Genomic DNA, 10,762 nt, shown 5'->3' with positions numbered 1-10,762 from the left:
GGTCTGAGGGAGGAGGGGCTGGGGGTCTGGACTCCTGAGTCTGAGGGAGGAGGGTCTGGGGCCTGGACTCCTGGGTCTGAGGGAGGAGGGTCTGGGGGCCTGGATTCCTGAGTCTGAGGGAGGAGGGTCTGGGGGCCTGGACTCCTGGGTCAGAGGGAGGAGGGTCTGGGGGCCTGGATTCCTGAGTCTGAGGGAGGAGGGGCTGGGGCCTGGACTCCTGGGTCTGAGGGAGGAGGAGGCCGGGAGCCTCGACTTCTGGTCAAGGGGTTGGCAGACCCAGACTCCTGGACCTGGAGGAGGAGACTGAGGCCAGAACCCTGGGTCTTGAAGGATAGAAGGACTGATTCCCATGTTGGAGAAAGCACAGGCCTCAGCGGGGACCGGCTGTCAGGGACACAGAATGACGGCGGCACTCCTCTTCATCGAGTTTATTAGACGGGGCACCCCTGGAGGACCTTCCATGCAGTTTCAGCTCCCCCAGGGGCAGGGACAGAGGACAGCCGTGTGGCATGGTGGCAGGGCCTGATCTTCAACCCCTCGCCCCCTACCCCTCAGCCCTTCTGTGCATGGCCCAGGTGGGGCCCATCTTTCACCAACTCCTTCTCCCACAGTTGGCTGCTCCAGGCAGGCCTGGTGCCGACCTGAGCAAGGCCCTGGTGCACGCTGGGCCTCTCTGGACGTTTCTGATGGAGCACGCGTTTCCCCGCAATGTGATTGTCTGTGTCTGGTTCTTCCAGCAGACTGGGGCCGGGGCCAGGCACAGGAGGAATTCACCTTCACCTTGGCATCCTCAGCTCTACCCGGCACAGGGCCAGGCCACAGGCAGCCTTGGAAAATGTGCATGAGGTGACTCGAATGAATGGATAGATGAATGAGCAAAGGAATGAGCAGATGGAGTGAGATGATGGCACACAGACATCCCCATCCCAGCCAGGGGAGGGGCCCGCTGTGTTTCCTCAATGCCTGCGTGGCCCCGTCAGAACACAGCCCCCTCTGTCCTCTAATTGTCTGGACTACCTATTCCCCCTCCAAGGGCAGAGATGGGACAGAAGTGGCTCTGAGATCGCAGGGCCTGGTACTTGGAAGTCCTCAGGAAATATTTTTTTTCTTTTTATTGATCATCCCTTGACACTGTGTATGCTTCTGAGTCTCCACGTTGCTTTTTGTGCGAATCTCTGAGTCTTTCTCCAGCTTACCTCTCCCTGCCTCTGTGATTGTGTTTTGTTACCTCTGACACTTCTCTGATTTGTGTACCTGTCAGTCTTTCTCCTCCTCCTTTTCTCTCTTCTCTGTATCACCTTCTCGTCTTTGACTTTCTTTGACTCCTTCTTCCTTCCTTCCTCTTTTTTTTTTTTTTTTTCTGAGACAGGGTCTTGCTCTGTGGCCCAGCCTGAAGTGCAATGGTGCAATCATAGCTCACTGCAACCTTAAACTCCTGGGCTCAAGCAATCCTCCTGCCTCAGCCTCCCGAGTATCTGGGACTACAGGCGTGAGCTACCACACTGCAGCTATTTTTTTATTTTTGTAGAGATGGGGCCTCACTATATTGCCCAGGCTGGTCTCAAACGCCAAGCCTCAAGCAATCCTCCTGTCTTGGCCTCCCAAAGTGCTGGCATGACAGGCATGAGCCACCATGCCTCGCCAGGAAGTATTTCCAAGAACTGAATGAATGTTTCTGAAAATGAATGATGAAAGCCTGTTCTTCCCCTTCAGCTCGCTAGGTCTTGACCGGGTCTACAGGGGGAATCCCAGAGCGTGCCCGGCGCTGACAGCAGCAAGAGACAGGAGCCGGGCAGAGCAGCCCTGGCTAGGGAATCTGCCAGAGGCTAGCTGACAGCATCCCCTCTTCCCTGCCCCCTGAATTCATCTTCCCCTCCTGACCCTGGGCCTCCCCATCTATCTTGCTCCTGCCTGCTACGACAGCTAATTGCAGGGTGCATTTTTCTGCCTGCCATCTCCCTGTCTGCATGTCTCCCTATTTCCTTTCAGTGTCTTTTTTTTTTTTTTTTTTTTTTTTTGCTCTTTTTCTTTTTTTGAGACAGAGTCTTGCTCTGTCACCCAGGCTAGAGTACAGTGGTGTGATCTTGGCTCACTGCAACCTCTACCTCCCAGGCCCAAGCGATTCTCCTGCTTCGGCCTCTCAAGTAGCTGGAATTACAGGTGTGCACCACCGCGCCTGGTTAATTTCTGTATTTTTAGTAGAGACCGGGTTTCACCATATTGACCAGGCTGGTCTCGAACTCCTGACCTCAAGTGATCCACCCACTTCGGCCTCCCAAAGTGCTGGGATTACACACGTGAGCCATCGCACCTGGCCTTTGTGTCAGTTACACACACACACAAACACAAAATTGCCTGAATTCCCGTTCCTTCTGTCTTCCCCCCAAATTCTCTCTCCCCTCCACTCCAGCAGGGCTTCCATCCCCACCACTGCACTGAACTGACATCTTGTCAAGATCACCAACCCCATCCATGTCATCAAACCTCATGGTCACTCCGCTTTCTAGATCCTTCTCCGATTCTCAGCAGCCCTTGGCACAGCCGGCTGTCTTCTTCCCTTCTTGAAACACAAAGGTGCATTTGCCCTCTGTGACCCTCCTGGTTTCAGCCCACCTTGAGATCACTCCTAAGCTTGCTTTGCTACATCCCCTTCTCCTCAAGATGTAGATGTCCCCAAGGCTCTGGCCAGGGTCATTTCTCTGTCCCCACCCACCTGCTAGGCCACATCACCCAGTCCTGTGGCTTTAAATGTCCCCTATATGTTGACGTTTCCAAAACTTACATTTTTGAGCCTCTCTTTCCCCCAGACTCCAGTCTCACATATCCAACCGGCTATTTGATACCCCAACTCGGATTTCTCAAAGGCATCTCTTATCTTGACACATCCAAAAGAGAAGCCTTGGTTTCTCCCTCCCAAAGCCGCTTTCCTGATCCCAGTCTCCCCGTTCCTGGTAACAATCCTCATCGGCGCCCATCAGAGATGCGCATGCCCAATTCCAGGAGTTCTTTTCTTCCTGGTTCCTTCTCCTTCCCTCCTCTATGACATCCAGTTCACCACCACTGCAGGCTCTGCCTCCAAAATCCCATGCCTTCTTCCACCTCCTCTGTCCCACTAACTGCACCTTGGTCCAGGCCTCCAGCAGCCTTAACCAGAGGAAAGCAACAGCCGGCTACCTCCTTCCTTCCACTTTGACTCCTGAAGTCTACGTATGCTCAGCCCAGCAATGTAACTCTGCTGTTCTTGTTTCAATAAAAATATGAGGCCAGGCGCAGTGGCTCACGCCTATAATCCCAGCATTTTGGGAGGCCGAGGCAGGTGGATCCTTTGAAGCCGGAAATTTGAGATTGGCCTGGCCAACATGGTGAAATCCCGTCTCTACTAAAAATACAAAAACATTAGCCGGGCGTGGTGGCACATGCCTGTAATCCCAGCCACTCAGGAGGCTGAGGCAGGAGAATCACTTGAACTCGGGAGGCGGAGGTTGGCAGTGAGCCGAGATCGGCCCACTGGACTCCAGCCTGAGACAGAGCAAGACTCTTTTTCAAAATAAATATAAATAAATAAATAAAAATATGATCATGGCATGCCTGTGCTCAACACCCTCCAAGGACTTCCCATCAGCTCTAGAATAAAATTCAGATTTCTTCCCAGGCATCCAAGGCCCTAACTGATCAGCCCCTACCCTGGGCCTCTCTCCTATCACGGATCTGCTCACCACGCTGGCCCCCTTGAAGACCTGCTACTCTTCCGGGCTTTGGGGCTGCTTCCGGTGGACAGAATGCCTGGACCCCAGACTTTCTTACCTCTCTTTCCTTCTCACAATCCATGCCTCTGTGACCTCTGCCACAAGGTCTTCTCCAAGTACCTCATCTAAAGTCGTCCTTGCTCTGTCATTCTGTTACCACTCACTGTCGCCCAGGCTGGAGTGCAGTGGCGCGATCTCGGCTTACTGAAACATCTGCCTTGCGGGTTCAAGTGATTCTTCTTTCTCAGCCTCCCAAGTAGCTGGGACTACAGGCACACCACCACACCCAGCTAATTTATTTATTTATTTATTTTCTAGTAGAGATGGAGTTTCACCATGTCGACCAGGCTGGTCTCGAACTCCTGACCTCAAGTGATCCACCAGCCTCGGCCTCCCAAAGTGCTGGGATTACAGGCATGAGCCGCTGCACCCGGCCTTGTGCTTAATTTTTAAAGCACTTTTTGGTTACTGAAATGATATTATTTATTGTTTATCTCTCCGGTGAGTATCAGGAGAGCAGGCCCTTGTCCGTCTATTTGTCACCACATCCCCTGGGCCTAGATTGGGTCTAGAACAGGTTGGCACTCAAGTATTTGTTGAATACTGGGAAAACAACACACCAGAAATGGAGCATTCCTTGACGCTGTGCTTGCTTCTGAGTCTCCACGTTGCTTTTCGTGCGAATCTCTGTCTCCGGCTTACCTCTCCATCTCCATCACCATCTCTGTGGTCGTGTTTTTGTCACCTCTGGGACTTTTCTGATTTGTGCACCTGTCAGTCTCTCTCCTCTTCTCTCTTCTCTGTATCACCTTCCTGGCTTTGACTTTTTCTCTGTCTGTGACTACTAGTTTTGGTCTCTCCTTCCCTCCCCCTCCCTCCCCATCTTGCTCTTCCTCGTGCCCACCCTCCACCTCATTCTCGTTTTGTTTGGCCTTCGGACTCTAGAACCCACTCTCCCCTAACCAGTTCATTCTGTCTCCCTCTTCCAGCAAATATTTGCTGTCTCTTTTTTCTTTTCTTTTTTTTGAGACAGAGTCTTGCTCTTTCGCCCAGGCTGGAGTACAGTGGTGCCATCACGGGTCACTGCAGTCTCACCCTCCCAGGCCCAAGTGAAATCCTTTCGCCTCAGCCTCCTGAGTAGCCGGGACTACAGGCATGCACCACTACACTCGGCTAATTTTTATGGAGACAAGATCTCAATATGTTGGCTGGTCTGGAACTCCTGAGCTTAATCCACCTGCCTCATCCACCTGCCTCAGCCTCCCAAAGTGCTGGGATTAGGAGCCACTGCACCCAGCCAGATCTGTCCCTTTTAACACCCGCTCCGGCATCCCTCTTCTCTCCACCTATCCTTCTCTCTCACTCAGCACTTCTCCGTCTCACTAATTTGTATTCCTTTTCCTACGTTTCCCAGCATCTCTTCCTGAAACCGCCTTGGCAGAATTCTTCCTAGAGACCTTGACCTTCAGTGTCTCTTCCTGGTCCTTCCACACAGGCCTCGGAGAGAAATTCTGAACACTCAGCTGTGATCTGTACCCTTCCGCAGCCCTATATGCTCAAGATAAGGGCACGCAGAGCCCCTGGCAGCACGGCACCACTGCTGCCATGCCCTCCTCATGCTGTGTCGGTGCCTGTTTTCCCACCAGACTGGGAGCCCCTTGAGAGCAGGGCAAGATACAAATCACCTCGACACTCCCAGCACCGCCCAGCACAAGGCCTCAGGGGAGTCCTCAGGAAGTACTTGCTGAGCAAATATGGAAGGGAAGCCCACTGAGCCCTGTCCCCTCTGCCTTCTCAGTGAACTTCAAACTCATCCCCTCCTCTCCACCCCCCAGTCCTTGCCCCAGCTCAACTATCATCCTCTCTCACCATCCTTAGAATAAAGCCTCAATCCCTCTGCCTGGAACTCAGGCACCTTTTTCTCTTTTGTTCTGAGACAGGGTCTCACTCTGTTGCTCAGGCTGGAGTGTAGTGCCACAATCCTAGCTCACTGCAGCCTCGAACTCTTGGATTCAAGTGATCCTCCTCCCTCAGCCTCCCGAGTAGCTGTGACCCCAGGTGTGCTCCACCACGCCCGGCTATTTTTTTTTTTTTTTAATGTTTTGTAGAGACAGGGTTTTGCCATGTTGCCCAGGCTGGTCTCAAACTCCTGGGCTCAAGTGATACTCCAGCCTCAGCCTCCCAAAGTGCTGGGATTTTGGCATGAGCCACCGTACCCGGCCACACTGGTACCTTTACACTCTGGCTTGTGGCTACTTTCCCGGCCTCATCTCCCAGCCCCACCTTGTACATCAGCATCCCAGAACTATCAGCACTGACCCCAATACGTCATGCTTGTTCGCTTCCCCCGGTTTTTACCCAAGTTGTTCTTTGGCCCCACAAGCCTTTTTCACGCCCTTCATCACCCGGAAGATGCCCACTCATCTCTTTAAGACCCAGAATGGGCATCATATTTTCCACAAAGCCTCCTCCGAGTGCTGCCCACTCCTGGCAGTTGGTCACTCTGTCCACTGTGTGCCACGGTACCCACTGTGGTTCCCATTCCAGCACCAATTGCCCTGCCTGGATGGCGGTGTTTGATGACAATAAACTGCTTGAGAGCAGGGCTAGAGTCTGTTTCACCCCTGGGTACCTGGATCCTAACACTTCCCAGTACCTTAGCAGATGGCCAAAAATGGCAACGGGCGAGTGGCTGAATGAATGAGTGACAGACACATGAGTCTGTAAGCCCCAGGGCTTCTCCTGCACACCAGACACCATGTCTATGCTTCACTATTTGTGTAATTATGTGCTTCCTCCCACAAGAGTGTGAGCTCCAAGGGCCAGTGCCCATGTTTTATGCTGTATTTCAGCATATCTCCACCTCTTACTCTTGTCTCCGAGTTCCTGTCTTCCCTTTGTACGCCATTCACGTTAGGGTCCTGCTTAAACCCATTCCATGGCCCTCACCATCCCTAGAATAAAATCTAAACTCCTGGCCTATGAGTACCTGCACAATCTGGCCCTGTCTGTGTCTCCAGCCTCACCTTGGTCCCTGCTCACCTGCCTCACTACCCTTCAGCCCTCGCTGCAAGCTCCTTCCTGCCCCCGGGCCTTTGCAAGTGCTGCTCTGCCTGCCACACTCCACCCCAGCTCCGCCCTGCTGGCTTCTTCTCATCCTTTCACTGTCCACTGAAATCTCTTCCTCACAACTGGGTTAGACTCCGTTGATAGAGCATTTCATAGCATCTCATTTCTCCTATAGCCTAACTGTAATTTATTGTGTATGTACATGATCGATTAATGCCTGTCTCATGCACAAGATGTTTACTCTATGAGATGTCGGGACCCCTGGCTGTTTTCCTGCCTCCTGCACGCTGAGCACGGAGCACAATGCCTAGTTTTTTAAGGCGCACAAATAAATTGCCGGTAATGAATGAACGAGGAGGCCCTTTCTGTGCCTCGTTCGTGTCCCCTGCTCCAATGCCTTCTTACATACCTGTGCCTGGTACACAGTAGGTGCTTAATAAGCCTTTGTGGAATAATGAATGAAAAAAATGAATGAATGCCCGCGTCCAACCCTTCTTTCTGCCTTTCTGCGTCCCTTAGCTGTGTCTCTTTATATAGGGCATATATATAGTTTGTGGGTGTAACTATGTATTTGTGTATTATGGGCTCCTCTCCAGGAGTTGGGCTGGGCTGGGCTGGGAGTCCCTCCCTCCCCTCCCCGCGCCCCGCCACCCCATGCACACAGCAAAACGTGAAAAAGAAAACATCTCGAAACTGCAAAAAACACCATGGCCCTCCCCCCTCCCCATAGAGCCCACAAAAAAATAAAACACGACGCTCCCTCACAGCAGCCCCCTCCCTCCCCTGCCCCCTCCCTCGGGGTCCCTGCTTCGGAGGGGGAGGAGGGCGGGGAGGGTGGGCGGGGGGCGGGCCCAGCAGTCTCCAGCGCGCTCACGGGGGAAAGCGGGGGCGCCCCCGACCCCGGCAGCCTCGATGCACGCGCGCCCGCGCACGCGCCCCGGACACGCCCCTCGGCTCCCCCGCCGCGCCCTACACAGGCGTGGTTTTCCTGTTGAGCGTGTTGGTGTTGGAGGCGGCGGCCTCCTTGGCCAGGGTCCCGGGGGCGGGTGCAGCGGGCGCGGGTGGCGCGGGCGCGGGCGCGGCGGGCGGCCCGGTGACCGTGACCGTGACGCCGCCGCCCGCCTCCTTGGGGAAGGCGTTGTGCAGCGTGAGGAAGCCGGACGCCCCCCCGCGGTCCCGCTCGGCGCCCGCCCCGCCGCCGCCTCCGCCGCCGCCCCCGGCCGCGCCGCCGAACGCCCCCACGGCGGCGCCGCCGCCGCCGCCGGCCCCCGCCAGCCCCGCGGCCACGCTGCCCTTGGAGGGGTCGCGGCTGAGCGTGTACATGGAGATGTCCGTGGAGGCGAAGCCCGGGCCCCCGGGGCCGCCGGGAGACGCGTCCCGCGACGGCGACGGCTCGCTGGAGCGGGAGCTAGAGCGGGAGCGGCGGCGGTAGCGGAAGCGGTAACTGGGCAGACGGAGGATGGCCGAGGGGCCGCTCCCGCCACTGCCGCCCGCGCCCCCGCCGGCCTTGAGCAGGTCCGAGCGAGACTGGCAGTGCGCCTCGCGGCTGCGCTCGATGTAGATGTTGACGGCCAGCACGCCGATCACCTCGGCCAGGATGAACGACAGCCCGCCGAAGTAGAAGGACCAGCCGTACGAGTAGTGGTTTTTCTTCTCCTCGTCCCGCTTCGGGCCCGGCTCGCCGGCGTTGGCCGAGATGTACACGATCACGCCGATGATGTTGCTCAGGCCTGGGCGGGGACGGTCAGACGGGAGCCTCGAGGCCACCCCCGGCCCCTCCCCGGTCCCCGGCCCCGGCCCCTCTGCGCCAGCGGGCCTAGGCGCCACCCCCAGGCTAGACCCCCGAGTGGGCTAGACCCCCATCCTGGATCTGGCTGACCCAAGTCCTGCCGGAAGTGAACACAACTCCCCGCCCGATACTCTAGGCGTGGCCCTGCTGGTCTAAGCTCCAACCCAGAGGGCTCAGGCCCACTCCTAGCTAGCCCAGGCCTCATCTCCGCTGGTCTAACCCAGCCCCGGCTGACCTAAACTCCATCCCCCTGGTGGTGCAGGGCCGCCAATGGTCCAACTGCATCATGCGTGGTCCTAGCCCTGCAGGCTCAAGTACCCCCTCAGACAGTCTAAACTCCACCCCAAGGTGGTCCAGGCCCTGCCCTGAATGGTCCGGACACGGCCCTGGCTGGTCCGGGTCCTGCCCCCGAATAGCCCAGGGCCCACCTCTGCTGGTCTAACCCAGCCCTGACTAAACTCCACCCCTAGGTGGTCTAGGACCCCAACTGGTCCAGGCAACACCCTAGATGGTCCTCGCCCTGGATGGTTCAAGTCCCATCTCAGATGGTCTAAACCCCACCCCCAGGTGGTCCAGGCCCTGCCCTGAATGTACAAGACAGGGCCCTGGATGGCCCAGGTTCTGCCCCCGGATAACCCAAGCTCCACCTCTGCTGGTCTAATCCAGCCCTGGCTGGTCTGAACTCGGCCCTACGTGGTCTAACACCCACCCCTAGATGGTCTGGGCTGCCCCCACATGGCATAAACCCCACTCCTCTAGCTAAGGTCCCACCTCTGCTGGTCTAAACCCCAAGCTCTCTGGTGGTAACTCCACCCCAAGTGGTCCAGGCCCCACCCCTAGGTGGCCTAAGCCCCACCCCTAGCTAGTCCAGGCCCTGCCCTGATTGGTCTAAAACCCACCTTTGATGAGTTTACAGCCCCTGCCCTGGTTAGTCTAACTCCACCCTTAACGTTATAAACCTGGGTTTTTCCCAAGCCCCGTCCCTCTGCTCCTTTGAACTCTGTTAATGATGTCATCCTGCTGTGACCAGGCCCTATCACTTATGTAAACCCTCTCTTCTTCATGTAATTCCTGGCGGAGTATCCATTCTAGGCCCTCCCCTGCTGGTCAAAAATTTGCCCTTAATAAAGCAGGCCCCGCCTTCTACTCTAGGCCCCACCTCCAGCTTACCAAACCCCGCCCCGTGCGGATCTTGGCCAGGGTCCTCCCCGGTCCCAGGTCCAGCTACTCCGGATTTTCAGGTCCTCCAAGCCCCACCCTTTGCAGATCTAGACCCACCCCCAAAGCACACCCTGCTCTTCAAATATGCAAAGCCCTCCCTCTTCTCTGTATTCTACTCCAAAAAAGCTCTGCCCCCTGGAATTTCCCAATGCTACTCATATGGGGTAGAAAGGGGGTCTTACCCCTTAATTACGTGCCTCTTAAGTGTTCCTGTCCTAGCTCTCTGCTCCTCTAGGCCCTAGCTCTTGAGACGGCCAATCCGAGGTACTGACTGGCTTTTGTCGGCCTCTTGCTTCAATCAGCCAAGTTGACTCTTTGTGTCCTTAAGGACATAACCCCTCCCCCTTTGGCTTTTCCAGGCATCACCCTGTCTTTTCTAGCCTCTCCTTCTCCAAATGGTAACGGGCAAGGGCCGATTCAGTCTCCCTCGACCAGCCCCTTTAGTTTCCACTTCACGGCCCTGGACGGTTTCCCAGGACTAGCCCCCTCTTGGATCCACCAAGGTCTCCAAAGACCAGCCCCTTAAAACAGGCTCCTCATCCGCGCCCAGATCACTTTCTACCTCTCCTGGGCCCGCCCTCCAAGGCCCAGCCCCGCCTCTCTATCCTCAAGAGCCCAGTTGTGTCTCAAGATCCCACCCCCTCCCCCAGCTCCTCCCCTTCCGTCTCCAGGACGGCGGGCTAAGGATCCTAAGCGCTCGGCGTCTTAAGCGCTAGACACCTGTCTCTGCCGCTTCACTCCTCCGAAGGCGTAGCGAAGACTACACCCACCTTACCCAGCGGGTGGCGATGGAGCTTGGGGACGGCCTAGGAAGGCTCCGGACCCCCGGGGGTGCTCGGGGCAAGGTGGCTTTGCAGACACACACACGCGCACATGCACTCACACACACGCGCGCGCGCACACACGCACTCGCGCGCGCAGGTGGGCCGCCCCGGTC

At 56.3% G+C, this 10,762-nt stretch overlaps 3 protein-coding genes across 37 annotated transcripts in view; all 3 read right to left on the bottom strand.

Annotated features, from left to right (window-relative positions):
- The window catches only part of NDUFA3 (NADH:ubiquinone oxidoreductase subunit A3), a 427,160-nt gene that overhangs the window by 112,711 nt on the left and 303,687 nt on the right, over positions 1 to 10,762 (bottom strand). The window contains exon 1 of one of the 35 annotated variants that reach the window (XM_077981774.1): positions 8,583 to 8,586. The exons of 31 other annotated variants lie outside the window; for them this stretch is intronic. The gene's annotated coding sequence lies outside the window, so the exon portion shown is untranslated. 3 more of the 35 variants (XM_077981778.1, XM_077981762.1, XM_077981763.1) reach the window with 3 other exon arrangements.
- On the bottom strand, positions 414 to 2,489 carry LOC100428139 (uncharacterized). The gene is made up of 2 exons (XM_077979922.1): positions 2,466 to 2,489; positions 414 to 1,017 (listed from the first exon to the last, which is right to left on the bottom strand). The coding sequence occupies exons 1-2, from the start codon at positions 2,487 to 2,489 to the stop codon at positions 469 to 471; spliced, it is 573 nt and encodes a 190-aa protein (XP_077836048.1). The 3' UTR covers positions 414 to 468.
- Positions 414 to 10,762, bottom strand: part of CACNG8 (calcium voltage-gated channel auxiliary subunit gamma 8) — a 28,906-nt gene continuing 18,557 nt past the window's right edge. The window contains 1 exon segment of the mRNA NM_001435912.1: positions 414 to 8,545. Coding sequence (NP_001422841.1) covers positions 7,785 to 8,545 — 761 coding nt within the window. The 3' untranslated portion in view covers positions 414 to 7,784.

Source organism: Macaca mulatta, chromosome 19 (assembly GCF_049350105.2).
Source record: "Macaca mulatta isolate MMU2019108-1 chromosome 19, T2T-MMU8v2.0, whole genome shotgun sequence".
Lineage (NCBI taxonomy): Eukaryota > Metazoa > Chordata > Mammalia > Primates > Cercopithecidae > Macaca > Macaca mulatta.
The sequence above is the reverse complement of the archived record's forward strand: the minus strand, read 5'-3'. Positions and strand labels throughout refer to the sequence as shown.

Coding starts and splice junctions, on each gene's coding strand:
- LOC100428139 (XM_077979922.1), bottom strand. CDS start 2,489: ATGAGGTTTGATGACATGGATGGG. Junction 1,018..2,465: donor GGTTTGATGACATGGATGGG/GTTGGTGATCTT, acceptor GAGGGGGAATAG/GTAGTCCAGACAATTAGAGG.